The sequence below is a fragment of the Acartia tonsa genome, chromosome 11 (assembly GCF_053477335.1).
Source record: "Acartia tonsa isolate MP-2025a chromosome 11, ASM5347733v1, whole genome shotgun sequence".
In the NCBI taxonomy this organism is placed as follows: domain Eukaryota; kingdom Metazoa; phylum Arthropoda; class Copepoda; order Calanoida; family Acartiidae; genus Acartia; species Acartia tonsa.
The window spans coordinates 12,555,137-12,571,410 of record NC_137270.1 but is presented as its reverse complement, the minus strand read 5'-3'; the positions used below and the strand labels follow the sequence as shown (position 1 = coordinate 12,571,410).

Below are 16,274 nucleotides of genomic sequence, written 5' to 3'. Positions count from 1 at the left end.
AAGTAAATTTGTTAAAAACTGCTTGATTCAGGATAATGTTTATGGACATACTTACATTTTTAGGACTTAATTATAGAGTTGCTTCGCTTATTACATTATACTTTGTTGTCCCAGGAATCAATATACCAAAAATCAGATCAATCAGATGATTAGTTCACATAAAAATTTGTTGTTAAAAAAGTAAAAAAATCAACAGGTTTAAAATGGACGTACGGACATTTTGGTAATGATTATAGAGTTGCTACGCTTTCTAAATCGTACCTAACTACTAAAGGAATCACCGTGCAAAATTTGAAATGGATAGGACAATTCTAACATGCCTAAATTAATGAAAAAAGCTATCCGTTACGGACGGACGGACGTACGGACGGACTGACCCTAATTATAAAAGCTTCGCTTTTAATAATTATAGAAAAGCTTCGCTTTTAAAAATCTTTCAAAATATGTTTCTTCTAAAAGGTAAAACTTAGCAAACGAATACAATTTCTTAAGCAAGGTAGCAATCTTTAATCAATTGAATATCCAATAATTGCTGGCTTAGTCAGCGATCTTAAGGGATAGAACAATGGGCGTTATATTGACACACTCTCCCAATTATTACCCCCTCTGTAGAGTAAAACTATAGCTGGAGTAGTTTGTACATTGCTTGTTTAAACCAACCAATCAAATCTTAATGTTTTTAAGCTAACTCAAGTTATCACTCTGAAAATATATGCAGAAATGACCGAACACCAAATGTATATATAATGGATGTATAATATACGTGGATATTATGACAGGGGGAGAATTGTGGTCTATTGGGGTTGCTAAAATCTAACATAGACATCATTTATTGGTCATTCATCCAGTAGGAAGGGGATGGATTTTGAGGATCGTTATCTTAGCCAGCTACAAAGTTTCCCTTCAATAGAGTACATGATAATCTGGTGTAAGATCCATGTAATAATAAATCCATTATTATATATATATTTCTTAATGTGTTTAACAAATTACATAAAACAATAAAGAATAGAAGAATGCATGTAAAGACATTTAAAAATTACGAGAATAGCTTCCTAGTCAGGGAGGGGAGAGGACAATGATATATAAATTGATCATCAACCCTTTCTTTCTCTAAATATTTACCAAAACTATAAAATAACACTTAAAGATTTGGAGAAGATTAATTTATTTGCCATTATTGTATCCCTGCATTCGTAATAATTTATCAAGAACTAGATAAGGAAGGGACAATATGATAATTTAGTGGCTCGAAGTAAGAGTTCTTAAAAATCCGAAAATTCCAAAAATCGGTTAAAATTCCTAAAAATGGCCATTGCTTTAATTTGCCATTTTGCTTTGAAGTCTAATATAAGCTTAAGATTGTGTTTGTGTGTGTGTTCCAAGAAAATATTTAGGGTTTTTAGACGCACAGCTACTCTATAACTTCGCAATGTTAGTATGTCCGTAATCAATCTACCTTAATCATAGACATTTAAAACAAAAACTTATAAATCTTAGTTGACATGAATTCAAGGAATATTATAACAAATTTAATTGTCACTTATTGCAAATTGCTGTGTTTGTTGCAACAAATATGTCGCTGAATTGTTTTAGCTAGTTTGGGACATGATTATCCTTGTTTTATCAACACTTAAAACATATGATCTTTAGGTGTTTTAACTTCAAACAAATTTTTGTTTTGCTTTTGTGTAAGTGTTGATTCTTAGATATATATTTTTTTTACATTTTTTGTGTTTGTGAGGAGGGGGGGGGGGGGATAGTTATTCAGTAGTTAAATATATTTGAATCTTAAAATATTTGTGCAAATTTGAACCTTTGAATATAGATAGGCCTTAACAGCTAAAAATAAAACTCAAACTTTACATGAACCAAAAATTTTAAGGAAAAGCCAAAATAGGTAAAAGTTTTGTTTGTTTTTATAACATGCAAATATGTAAATAAAAAGCTTTAAGAAAAGTTACAGCAAAAAAAATTAAACTCCCAAACTGACTCCATACATTTTGTATATTAAACGTGAATTTTCTAATTTCTATCTAAATGCATTACTTCTTTAATAAATAATTTTGACGGACAGACAAACAGAATGTGTTTTATAGATGCTGCGCCCCTGAGAATAGGATATTCTTAACCACGTATGTATAGGAAGATGCAAAAAATGTGTTATTATGAATTGCTAGGGGCACTAAGAGATTTATGGACATACCCTCATACCAATGAAGTTTAGCAACTAACCAAACATGCATGTTTCAAAACAGTCTACCTCACCCTCCCCTTTGCCTTCTTTTATTTCTACCCATTCCCCTCATCTTCCCCCCTTCTCTTTCTCTCTCCCTTAAAGCATCACTCTACCCCTCCTTATCATAATCTGTTTTTATGACAGACTTTAGACTTAAAAGTGGCAAAGTTAAGGGAAAAGCAAAGAAACATCTTATTCATAGACTAACTCTTCACTACTCCACTACTCAAGAAGCTTTTTTGTTAGAATGCCTTGCAAAGTTGAAACTTACATTCTTCACTGGCTATGGCAAGGGTGGCAATGCAAAGGGAAGTGCAAAGAAACCTCCTTCAATACAAAGTTAACTTATTGGTTTTTTTCTCTGTTTGGAAAAACATGCATGTCCATTTTGTGAAAAATTGCCCAAAACAATTCAAAGGCAGCCGCAAGGGGGATATTTATCATTAGGATGCTTTTTATTCTCATTATCCCTCATATTATTACTATGCTAGCAAGCTAAAAAAGTATATAGAACTACATAAATATGTATCCTTCCGAAATTTGAAAATCATCCTACTTATATTTTTATTTATCATTTATTAATATGATTATATATCTGTATATAGGATGTATCTTTCTATCTATTATTATATCTATCTTTCCATTTATATCTCTCTGTACATATCTTTTTAATTTATATACATTCCTAACTATCTATGTATTTCAGGTCCCGGCCGAATGTTGGTCCCTAACGGCCAATTCCAAAACGGCGGCGTGGTGGCGGTTAAAAAACCAGCTGGCAGCGGCTCAAGCGACGAGGACCCCTACAGTTTAACGCCGTCCGGCAGCTCGGGCAGCTCCGGGAAGGAGGGCACCGGCGGCCGAACTGGCGGCAACGCTCCCACGGGACGCGGCAAAGAGAAGGAATACTATCCGCCGCAGAACTGGGTGCAGAGGGGAGGTGTCAACGACCTGTCAGATGATTACATCGAAGAGGAGATGAATGTTGCTCTGAAGGGCCGCGGTGGAACCAGAGGACAAAGGTTTAGAAATAAAAAAGGAGAGGAGAAGAGAGAAAGGCTTGGTAAGTTTTTATATTCTACAAATTTACAAAATTACAAAAAAAATGCAAAATTATTCTTTAAGACACTCTATCCCCAACTCACTCACATTGATATGTTTATTTCAGATGATCCTTACTACCATGGACTGAGTGCTAGAGTAACTGCCTTCACACACAAAAATAGGGAAAAGAATTTTTCAAGGTAAGTAGATCAATAAGCATACTCTCTCATTTGTTGGCTCAAAAACTTTGGGTGATATTATCTAATCTTGATTGGTTGGTTCAAACTAGCAGCGTCCAAACTTTTCAACAAATTATTTTAATCTACAGATTTACAAAATGGGTAATTTTGGTAATCATCATTGTGGATTTACAACAACTTATCTCCCTTTGTCTTATACCTTAAAATCCCTGTGTACTAAACAATTATGTACCTTGAAGTTAAAGGTTCAGAATCTAGAAAATTGTAAACATTGCAGGATGAAGAGTCCTAGCCGTATGAACGGAGGACCCCCCGGGGGGCTGCACATGGCAGGAGGAGGAGGTATCCCTGCAGGACAGGCGTGGTGGCACAGCAGACTTTATCCTGAAGGTAAATATATTCCCTAGTTGGGTGGTGGGGGGATGGGGAGTGGTTTGGTTCCGGTTAAGCTGGGCTTATACTTGAAATTTTAAACGTTACGATATGTGCTGTTGCAGGTTGCATATAAGAGATACATTAGCCCTTACTTATTAGTACATTTAGGACTTACAGACAAAGGCTTGCAATTAAAGGGCGACTAATTTTTCACTTACAGACAAATTTTGTTTTTATGTTACAGAGACAATTTAATTGATATTAAGATCAACTGACAGGCAAATCGAATTTTAATATTTTAAACATTTCCTTTTTTTAGAAATGGCTGGTTTTCCTGAGGGCCGTGGCAACAATGTTGCCAGAAATAGAATAGCTTCGCCGACAAGAAATGGCGGCCCACCTGCCGGCGGCAAAAACGGGCGCCCCAACCCCGCCAATATCTTTAGAACCGGCTGGGAATAATGTGGCTGGAGCGGCCCAAGTTTGGACCTGCATATAAACTTTAGCTGCTAGCCGCTAACTGCTGTTCAGTAGCCGCTAGACTCGTTTTCTGGTGATCTAAAAATGCTATATGATAATGTGGCATTTTTGTACAGTTATCTATTGTTGTATTTGCATTAGAACTTGAAGAAAAAAACTTTTTTATTTTGTAGATGGATAGTCTATAATAGACAGCCAGTCTATATAGATAGATAATCTATAGACATATATAGATAGATAGCATATTCAAGCTAGTCTTCAATGAAATTAAAAGCTACCTGTAAATCCATTTTTATGGATTTGTAAAACAAAAGTTACTAGTAAAAAAGCTCTCATTTTTGCCTCATAATAAAAAGGGTAATTTTCACAGCCTAAGCCATATTTTTAAAATGGTTTCAATGGCTGCTATTAATAATCCATTTTATTATCTTTTAGCAAGGATGAGGGCAATTATGTTGAGCGTAGCTAGTCTGCATTAATATTATGAACTAGTCTGTGGGTGAACATAACACTGCCATGTTAATGTTACAACTAAAATCTGAAGAGAAATCAATCAATCACTGCCATGCCACTTTGTGTAAGAAGTGGATTTTTAGTAATTTCAAATTTAAACTATGTAGTTTTCCAGTAAAAATGAGTTTTATGTATATTTTTTTTATTGTATATGTAATATGTATGTAAAATGTAAAACAAACAAAATATGTTTTTTTTCTAACACTAAGCATATTTCGAGAGGCATTTCATAAATAGTCAATGTAAAAACATATCTTTATTACAAACAAAAACGATGTAATGAAAAAAAGTCAATTTTAAAAGGATTCTCTTATCTACTAAGTCAATATTTATCAAAATAATCACAAAGTTTTCAATCCAGTATTGATTTGTAAAATCAGTTTTTTTTAGTATATGTTTTCATAGCTAGCTTAGACCTTTTTGTTATATTTTATTTTGTAACTTATTGTGAAAAAATGTCCTTTTTTAAAGGAAATAATATTTTAATTTTATCAACTTTTTTTAGAAACTATTTTTGGTACAGGATATTAAAAATGATTAAATTTATTATCAATTCTTTATTTTTTGTCTATATGAACTTAAGAGTGAAAAAATGCGAATATGTTTGTTTAAAAATTATCTTTTATTAACAAAAAAGTTTTTAAAATTATGATTTTTAACATTTTTCATGTTAATTAAAGATAATTTTTTGATTGAATGTGTCATTGAATGAATTAATGAATGATATGATTTTATTATCTTTGTGATTCGGTAACATGTTGTATTAAAATTATTTCTTTTTGCACACTGGTCTAACTTTATTTTTAAATTTACTTAAGTATTTAAATTTGCCGTATATTTTAAATTTTGTCAATTTTAATATTTCGGTGGTTTTAATTTTTAAAATTTTTTTTTGTTGTTGGCAGTTTTGGGCCAGTGTGTGTCGGCAGAGTGTATAGGAAGCAATGTGATAACCCGAGTTGGCTGTGACAAATATACAACAACAACAACATTAACAATTCTGTTGAGGAAGTTGGGGTTCTGGCAATTTTGCAACCGACAAAGATTTACCCAATTTTTTTTGCCAAAAAAGTATTGTAATCTACATTCTACATATTTTTCAACTAATAAAAAAACAATATAATAATAACTTTCATACATCTATTGGCGTTTAAATGAAAAGTTTTTCAACTTAAAATCTTTATAAATTTGATGATTCTAAATTTGCCAGCACCCCATCTGCCAAACAGACAAATCTTTGTTTTGATTGCGGTTTTTTTCAACACTCCAAATTATTCTTTTTAATTCTTTTTGGTTTTTTAACTTCTTCAGCATTTTTTTCTTTGTTTGCTATAAACAGTTTTATAATCAAATAATTTAGTTAAAAAATATTTTCTTCATGGTATTATGTTATTAAATTAAATGATTTTGTCATTTGAGAATGAGTTTTATATGATTATTTTTTTTGTAAATGATAAATATTTTTATCTTCAATTTTAGTTTAAATTTTCAAGTTTTCATTGCCCTTTTAATGTCAATTTTATATGTGTTTTTGTATGAGTTAAATATGTATGTTAGAAAAAGGCTTAAAATGTTAACAGTAAAAGTAAAAACATTTTATCAATTGATTTTATTTTTTTGTTTTTAACATTTTATAATGCCTTGAATGAGCTAATTGTGTTAAAATTATTTTAATTATCTAAACTAAGATTTTGATATTAAAATCTTATATTAAAAGTATGTTAAAATAGTATATTTCATAAATTTTAAGCTTAAATTTATATTATTTTAATCAGCTATCTGTAATTGCCTGAAATATTACTTTGAATTTTAAAAAAAAGTATTAATCCCCACTGGCAATGTTATTGAAAAGATTTTGAAATGTAAAGCGTTGCAATATTTTGCTATATTTTGTATTGATGCTATGAGAATTTTTCATATTTTTGTAGCTTTTTTCAATCTTTTGTACATATAGTTTTTCCTGTATTGAAATGAAATAAAATATAATTAAAAACTATTTTTTTTGTATAAAAGATCCTCTACAACTTTAACTGTGTGTATGTCTTTCTGTCTATCAGAAATGGAGAAAATTATGTACTAGATGGGTTAAAAATAAAAATAATTTTGATGTTTTTCCTCAAGTAACTTTCTTATCTATGACTATAACTAAGCACTAAATCCAACTTCTTTTTAGTAGCGAAGCTACTCCATAATTCACTTTGTCTGTCCGTAAGTCCGTCAGTCAGTCAGTCTGTCAGTAAGTCCGTAGTGCTATGGGGGAAACGTGATTTTCTCGGCTCCTATTAAAGATAGACGTTCTTTTTTTGAAGATTCCTGTGACATATGCTCATCTAGTCTATACATTGTTTTGTCCGTATGTCTGTTAACTGGGGTGCTAGATCGATTCCTAGATTTTTAAGTTTTCATGATTTTTTCGATCCCTATACAAGATAGACAACCGAAATTTTTAGGGATTGAATAAGTTTACACTCTACATTAAGTTTTATTAAGATACCCTTATTGGTTGGGGTGCTAGGTCGATTTCTAGTTTTTCAAGTTTTTGTGATTTTCTCAACTCCTGTTTAAGTTAAACGATTGGATTTTTTAGTGATGAATTAAGTCAACATTCTACTTATATTGCCCAAGTTTTATAAAGACTTACTATTAGTTGGGATGCTAAATCGATTTTTTAGATCTTAACGTTTTTATATTAGCTTAATGCTTGAAAAGACCATTATACAATATACATTTATAAAAGGTTTCGTGATTTTTATTATTGAATTTTTTTTGACATACTCTAAAGATCATTTTTTCCAGATGTCTATTCATAATTTTTGAGCTTCGCTACTTATGGATGTTGTCATCCTTGTTTTAAAATAAATTGAAAAAAATATGAGTGGAAGTAGTTTTTCCATTATGCCCTAAAGTAATAATCAAACAAACGAAAAACTATCTACCTCTTCTTATTTTGAACTTATATCAAAATAAGGGTGTTCTGTGCTTGTGTTTGACTAGCCACTTACAGGGAAATCGCAGTTATTTTTCATGCTTCCACATCACTTGAGTAAACACTACAGGCGATGCAATATAAAAGATCTTACAAACGGCTGGACCGATCATTGCCCAATTTTTAGGTAATTTTTTCTGAAGAAAATATCTAAAAGCGCTAATATAACGTAAATGGTTGCGTGACTGCTTGATGTAGGGTTCGAGACTGGACCACTCTGAGTAATATTATAAATATTAGAAATTGAATCTTCTGCTGCTTAGTCAGGCGCGTGAAACTAATAGTGATGGTAGGGGGAATGCCTTTGCCCATAAATAGGAGCAACTTAAATTACCATACACCTTTAGGACTTTCAGACATAGGTTGTGCAATCGAACCTCGGCCCAGCAACGCGTCATATTTGAAGACGTTAAAATGGTTCATACTGATTCTAAGTCAGGTGCATAACATTGGTAGAGTACAAGGGATATAAAATTTTGGATCATACTACTAATAGGTTAAGCGCTTAACCTATTAGTAACATGTTTAACTTTGCCTAACCTATTGGTAACATGTTAAAGGGAAAAAAAGGAATAGGCAGACAGCGTTAGTTATATTTTTATTGAAAATGAGCTTTTTTGTCATTTCTAAAGAACTTCAAAACCCCAAACAACCTTCTTTATCTTGAACCAAATTAAACCAGGAAATTCTTTAATTTTCTAGGAAAAAATCTCATAAACTCCGCCCAATTTTTTCAGCAGATGTAACTTCAACTAATTGAATTCCACCAATTTCATATACCCTCCACCCCCTTGTTCCAACCATGCATCCTTTCATAGAGCAGCTGAGTATGTAATATTTAAACTCTTAAAAAAATATTTATCTTTATCGTATTATGGATTGACAGACATTCGGACGGACAAAGGGAGTTGTAAGCAAATATTCATCTGACAACAAGTTTCTGCCAAATGTAAAAGAAACTTATTTAATAATTGTAAAAATAATGGAACTTTCATGTTATGAAGTTGATAAATGACAGTAAATTTCAGTGCCAAAAAAAACTTAATGTTTTTAAGCAAATATTCTTACGATATCGATTAAAAAGTATTGTAGATCATTTAAGGGTTATTTCTATATTTTATCAACTATGGTGTATATTATAAATATGTTAATGAATTATTTAAAAACTGGTAAATTAAGTTTTTGTACCGGGGAATTTTTGTCATTAAAGTTTTTGTCCCAAAATGTTTACATAATAAACCGCGGCACAGTGCGCACCAACCAAAACACATGCGGAGAAGATTTCTGCAACTTCTAGAAAAACAATGTCAATAAGCACGCCGTTCTGCAGGCTCTCCAGGATCGTCACGCCATGGAAAACGGTTGGAAATCTACGATGTCTAAGCACCCAGTCCCGCCGTCCGTTTCCCGTTATAAAAGATGAATTAAACGGTTGTGAGGAAAGTGTTAAGAAAGGAGAAAATTTGGTTAATGAATTGAGGTAATTTTTTTAAATGTAGCTTTTATTACAATAAAGGGTATGTCATTACATACGTAAGTCTGCCCTTGAATTAAAACTTAATAATTCTTACTATCACCATCTTGTTTATTGTCATTTTTAAAGGTTTATTTCATTTAAATAATTTATTTATAATGTGATGTAATATATTTTACTGTTTTTATCTAAAAAGCTTTATTAATATTGCTGCATAAACTATAAATATAGAAATCTAGCTTTATATTTAGACCAGTATGTTCGCCAAAATAAAGCACATTATTTGAGTGTTGTTGTTTTTAAGAATGTTGCTTGTTTAGAGGATTAATTCTTTAATAAAATTGTGATTTATCTTACTCTAAATTTATTCGATAGGTATATCATGTAAGATATTTAAATTTCAGTTTAACGACTAAGATTTATTCAAGCAGACACACATGTACGTGTATGGTAACTAATATAAATGTTATTTAAATTAATTTGTCCACACCTCCTTTATTAAAATGGGGTGTATATTTATAAAATAGTAAACTTTATTGTCCCCCCGAACCTCTTTTCCCAATTTTACAGTTAAAATTCGAAATACTTCCTTACTTTTAATAGTTTATTTAGAAACTGAAATAAGTGAGATGAACTTTTTTATTTTAAGGAGCTTGGTGAATGTTTGCCACGAAGGTGGGGGTCCCAAGGGGATGGAGCGCCATGTTAAAGTCAACAAGAAAGTTTTTGTCCGTGAGAGGATAAATAGAATACTGGACAAAGACACAGGTATGGTGTTTTTAAAGTTTGCAATGAGTTTCATTTTTTAATAGCTCCTCCTAGGACATTGATTATCCTCTCTCATCGGATTTTTGCAAATGGATAGTTGTCCTACATCAAATCATCTCTAGTAACTTTAACCGTATAAAACCAAATAAAATTTTGATACAGGGAAAGAACATAACGAAGCAATCACCTCTAAAATCTTTGACTATGGTGTTTGTTTTTAGAGTTCTGGGAGTTAGGAACAACAGCTGGGTTGGGTCTTGAATATGGAGATGTGCCCTGCGGGGGCTCTGTCTGTGGGGTTGGCATTATTAATGGAACACAGGTGATAAATCCTTATTAAAATATATAATATCCCACTTTGTATATGATTCTAACTTGTATAAATTAACAGTCAGAATTATCCTTTACAGTTGGATCCTAAAAGCTTCTTTTGTGATCAGCTATACGTATTTATTTCAGGTTATGATAATGGCAAACGACGGAACAGTGAAAGGCGGAACTTTTTACCCAATAACCATTACAAAACAACTCAGAATCCAAGAAATCGCTGCTCAAAATAGATTACCTACATTACAGGAATTTTAGCTTTATAAAATTAGCGTTTCCATCAGACAACTACTCATTTTTAGGCTAAGGAAATCTAATTCCTAGGCATGAATGGAATTTAATATTGAATAAAATCTCACTCCAAAACTACCTATAATTCCACGACTGATTATTTTTAGGCTATATGATCTAACAAACCCCCTCTCACTCATGCCAAAACTACAGAAATGAAGTATGCCATAAACCCTTCGATCAAAATATTTAAATATCTATCGATTACTTACACTTTGACAAGTTAAAAAAATATTTGAAACAACAGATAGTGGACACTGGCGGTGCTTTCTTGCCCTTGCAGGCCGACATATTCTTGCGCGGAGGCCGCGGTTTTGCCAACCAGGCTTTAATGTCCAGTCAGGGTATTCAACAGGTAATTAAATATTTAAATAATGTTGCCTATTAAGTTTAAGACTGAGATTAAACAATAGGCTGTGAAGCAACATGTTTAGTATAAGCTATAAGCTCTCCTCTTCTCAACAAATGAATTATTCAATATCATACCATCTCATACCTGCTTCTCTCATAGTAGCTTAGTCAATTTAACCAATTCTTGCCCTAAGAATGAATGTTGTCTCACCTTAATCCATCCTATTGAATTGAACTTTACAGTAAGGCTTAGGCGAGATTTAGATAAAAAATATTTTTCTTAGTTCCCTTTCGCCTAATTTTTTAATTTGAAATGTCCTAGATAAATAAAAATAATATTTATTCCAGGTTGCCTTGGTGTCCGGACTGTGTACAGCCGGGGGTGCGTACGCCCCCACTATGTCAGATGTAGCAATAATCACACATAAGATTGGAAATATTTATTTGGGAGGCCCTCCCTTGGTCAAGGAATTAATCTTGCTGTATATCGGGACAACTTCATTTTGATGTTCTCAAAGATCCCTAGAATGGTGATCCGAAAATTATAGTAATTTGTCCAACCTCAAATTTTAAAAGATTTTGACATTTAATCTAATTTTCAACAATTTCTAACGATTTATTGGACTGCAAAAACAAGATTCAAAATTTTAAAAGGCGGCAACAGGAGAAGTAATTTCGGGAGAAGAATTGGGTGGGGCAACCATGCATTGCAGTGTCAGTGGCATTACTGACCATTTTGCTCAAAATGAAGAGGAAAGCTTTGAAATAACTAGGTAGGTTACATATTTTAGAAATAGATCCAGTAATGAGGCAATGTTCTCAAATTGTTATCTCTTTCCAATAAAAAGCAAAATTAATTTTTACGATAGGTACCTATAGATGTCTAGAATATGGCATTGTGGGAGTGGATGGATATAAAAGCTATCAAACTTTTATTAATGGATTTATTATTATTTTGATCTTGCACCAGAATATCATGTACTCTAATAAAGTAAAACTTGTAGTTGGCTTAAATAACAATCCCTCAATCCACCACCTTTACATCATCCCCTACCCTACCTACTGGATGAACAAACTGACTAATAAGAGAGGTCCATGTTAACAATCTAAATTGACAATAATTTTTTCTGTCATATCCTCGTATTTTCTATTCTTGTATTCCTCCACTTTAAGTAACTTATAAATTCTCATACATATTACAGTAAGATTAGTAGTTGTAACTACGGTTGCATATATAATATGTCATTAACGATTAAATGTAAGTTCGATTAGATTAACATTTACAGTAAAATCCTATGTTTTAATATTTTTCTTTTTCTTATATCTAAGGCTATGGAAAAATCTTGGAACTTACCTCACAATAAACTATTTTATTTTCCTTTAGAGATGTGATAGCCTCCCTAAACCTTCCAGAAAGCGGCCACCTGGAGGATGTTAATCCACCGCTGTACAATGAGCAGGGACTGCTACAGCTGGCAGGATCAGACTGGCTCCAGAAATCGGATGTCTATTCTGTCATAGCCAGGTAAGGCTATTAGATATTTCAAGGTGAATATTTTTGCTTGTAATGGTTTCTGATATCGAGGGACTTTGGATTGTAATTTATGATAATATATAAACATTTTCTCATATACGTTGGCTTACAAATTTTAGGTACATTTATTAAATCTTGAAAAATGTGGTACAATACTTTTGTGTTCAAATTACATAATGGCACGGGTAATTTTGTTGATATAATTGGATATTTTTATCAATTCATCGTCTATTGTCTTATCACTCAAGATCCTTATATATCTGATGCTTTATTATCCACCCAAAAAATCAAATATTTACATCTTCAAAATTACATCACCTGCTTTCCTATGGTGGATTTTCATCTTATTCTCAATATAAAACAATATAGCAGGGGTGTATGTTCTGCACAAGAATAATTTTTTTCTCCCGCTGCAAAATTTTTAATTTATTCCCCTCCTAGTTTTTTTCCACCAAGGTGGGGGGAAAAATGGAAAAATATTTAAAGAACTATATATTTTTCCCTCAACCACATATTTTTTATTCCCCCCCCCCCCTCTTTAGAGAGTCAATTATGCAGAAAATACACTCTTGCAATATAGTCAACATAACTACTACTCGTGAAAAGAGATAAAATACATATTTTTAAGTTACTTACTTACCTACTCTTTTTACTTTTTAGAATTGTCGATGGAAGCAGATTTTTGGAGTTCAAAAAGATGTTTGGTGGCAATTTAATTTGCGGATTTTCCTACATAATGGGCCGACCAGTTGGAATTCTAGCAAATTCGGGCCCTATAACAGGTAGGTCTGCTATTCTATTGATTTTAAATTAATTTAAGAATAGGGGTGGAGATTTCTGTGCTCGACTAGGCACTTGTGAAACAAGGTGGGGGGGGGGGGGGGGAGTTCTGACACATTTGCGTAAACGGTGATTATAGGCTTTATCTTTGGACTGAGAGGATAGGTTATTTGGGATAAAATCATTCTTATATGATGAATTTCCCCCAGATTTAAGATTTTTTGGATAGGCCTCCAGGTTCCGGAGCTCCAGGCCTCCAGGTGGTCTCTGTACACGTAAAAATGAAAAAAAAAATTTTAAAGAGTGAGATGTCAGCTTATGAGACAAAATATGTATGTTTTTTACTTCAAATATGTGAATAACAATTAAAAAGAAGCATATTTTGGTTATAAATTAATCTCTAACTCATCAAAAAAAATCTAATTTTTAATTTTTACCTGTACAGAGACCACCTGGAGGCCTATCCAAAAAATCTTAAATCTGGGGGAAATTCATCATATAAGAATGATTTTATCCCTAATAACCTATCCTCTCAGTCCAAAGATAAAGCCTATAATCACCGTTTACGCAAATGTGTCAGAACTCCCCCCCCCCCCCTTATTACGTTGCAGCTTTTGCGCCAATATAAAAAATCTTAATTTTAGGTGCCGATGCGCAGAAAGGTGGCCATTTTGTCCAGCTGTGTGATAATAGAGACATTCCAATTCTATTTCTTCAGGAATCAATTTCATTTTGAGGTCATCATAGAGGGGTTGGTATTAATCTACCTGACACCTCCGCATCGTTTTAAAAAAATAGATTCTTGTAATAACTAAAAGAAAGAAGGTTAGATGTTGAATCTAGTCACTCAATTTTTGGCTATCAGTTTGATTCCATGTTTTAAAGGTTTGATGTAAAATCTGTATTTAATTTTCTGAAATGAAATTATTTCATACAGAACAGCAATTCTTCTGAAGAAAATAGCCTATCCGTGGATGCGACAGTTCTGAAGGAACGTGCCAAATTAATCCAGTGCCTTTCAGTTGTCAGAGTTCCTAAGGTACCAATTCGATTTTTTTAACCTTTGTAATTGTATGACCGATGGAAAGACATACGGACTGACTCAAGTAATAGAATAGCTTCACTATTTAATAGACATTTTACCTAACGTCTTACTTTAGGTAACATTGAACCTAACCGGAGCCTACGGGGATGAAAATTATACCATGTGTGGCCCTTCCTTTCAACCTAGGTATGTATTTTTAGATCTATGTCTGTGACATTTGAGGGTTCTGCAAAATCCATCAATTGTGGGTTTAATGCAGGGGGAAGGGAGCATTGGGTTGTTTATTACACTAGTCCCTGAAGTTTTATGTTATCTCATTCCTTGGATGAACAACATTGGGGACTTTTATTGAATTTTGTTTGGTTGGTTCATTAGGTTAAGTGTTCAAGCGTTTCAAACACTAATATTAACATAAGATCCTTGGGTTTGATTGATGTAAAAAGAAAATAACAAGGATAATAACATCCGTAAAGAAAAAGCTTTAAAGTCAGATAGTAGGATTAACGATCATTAATAGTACCTGTAGACTCATAAAGTCAGCATTTGACAAGAACACATCAATATGTTTACACATAAATTGATTGAAAAATTGCTTAAATACAGGTTATGGTTTAGAGTATACTTTGATTTTTATGACCTGATTAATTTTAGATGCTTTGCTTCTAACATATTACCTTATCGTAATTATTATTAAGTTTGAAACTGATATGTCAACTTTAACATGCCCAAATTAACGATAAAAGCTATCCGTTACGGACCGACCTTAATTATAGAAATGCATCGATTTTTTTAAATATAATCTTTTAGGTTTTATCTAATGTGGCCTGGTGCCAGAATTCATCCTGCAGAGCTTGCAATCCAACAAGCAGCAGCAGCCGCTAAAAAAGCGGCCAGAGAGGCTGCCAAAGCAGCTGCAGCCGCTTCTGAAAATAAGCCGCCGGCCAAAGCACCCAGGAAGCCGTTGAGCAAGTTCAGTTTTGAGCCGGGCAGTGCACAATGGGCTGCGTCAAGGTGGGTAGCATTATAGGGATAGGACAATGGAAGATAAATTAATCCACCACCCTCAATATTCACAAATTTTCCTATATTGCCTTCCTTATTTTAGGCCTGCTTATTTTAAGAATGTATTTTGTTTCTTGCTCTCAATGCTTATATAACCTTTTTGTTATCTTCTAAAATATGTTTTTAAATCTATTGCCCTCTTCGTAATTGAATTGTCTAGCTTGGGAAAGTTTACATAAGTACCTATAACATAACTTGAAACGTTTATTTTGAAAATTAACTTCTATTTTTAGATGTTTCCCTCTAAAGTGGTATTTATTCCGAGTAAAACAAAAACATTTAATTATTGAATGTGATTAAAATGTTCTTTAGAGGAAACTTAGTTTTGAAATGGGAATGATGATGATTAGAGGTATTAAATTTTGAACGGATAACTACAACCTAGAAAAATTTTCTTAAAAATATCTACGATATTGAGAACTTTCCTTATTTTTTTCAGGGGTATCTGTGATGAAATAGTGAATCCTGTGGACACCCGGAGGGTTCTGGCCAAAGCCCTGCAGGTCTCCATGCTTAACCACGTACCCCTGCGGGACACCAGGGGGCAGCATAGATCCGTTATTAGAATGTAATCCGAAGGGGTTGAAGCAATGCGTTGAGTTGAAAAAATCTTGAAGGATATTTTCAACTTAGTTTATATAAACTAGTGCAATTTTATATTGTGCCATTACTTCCACAAAGTACCAAATCTGCTAAGTGTTTCATATACCGCCCCCCTCCCCCTCAAAAAAAAACACACACACAATATAACATTATTGGATCATTAAACAAAAGAATGTATCAAGGGGACGAAGCAGTTTTAACT

At 32.8% G+C, this 16,274-nt stretch overlaps 2 protein-coding genes across 3 annotated transcripts in view; both read left to right on the top strand.

The window, feature by feature from the left end:
• Positions 1–6,844, top strand: part of LOC145331048 (uncharacterized) — a 456,415-nt gene extending 449,571 nt beyond the window's left edge. For both annotated transcript variants that reach the window (XM_080175663.1, XM_080175664.1), the window contains 4 exons: positions 2,946–3,302; positions 3,408–3,483; positions 3,761–3,873; positions 4,178–6,844. In XM_080175663.1, the coding sequence (XP_080031789.1) occupies positions 2,946–3,302; positions 3,408–3,483; positions 3,761–3,873; positions 4,178–4,320 (689 nt within the window). In that variant the 3' untranslated portion in view covers positions 4,321–6,844. The remainder of the gene's footprint in view (positions 1–2,945; positions 3,303–3,407; positions 3,484–3,760; positions 3,874–4,177) is intronic.
• A 2,244-nt stretch (positions 6,845–9,088) lies between these two features.
• LOC145331042 (putative methylcrotonoyl-CoA carboxylase beta chain, mitochondrial) lies at positions 9,089–16,274 on the top strand. The gene is made up of 14 exons (XM_080175653.1): positions 9,089–9,317; positions 9,961–10,079; positions 10,301–10,401; positions 10,539–10,655; positions 10,945–11,052; positions 11,397–11,517; positions 11,704–11,821; positions 12,433–12,573; positions 13,243–13,364; positions 14,007–14,080; positions 14,300–14,401; positions 14,523–14,593; positions 15,215–15,418; positions 15,909–16,274. Exons 1-14 carry the CDS (start codon positions 9,142–9,144, stop codon positions 16,039–16,041), a joined length of 1,707 nt encoding a protein of 568 aa, XP_080031779.1. The 5' UTR covers positions 9,089–9,141; the 3' UTR covers positions 16,042–16,274.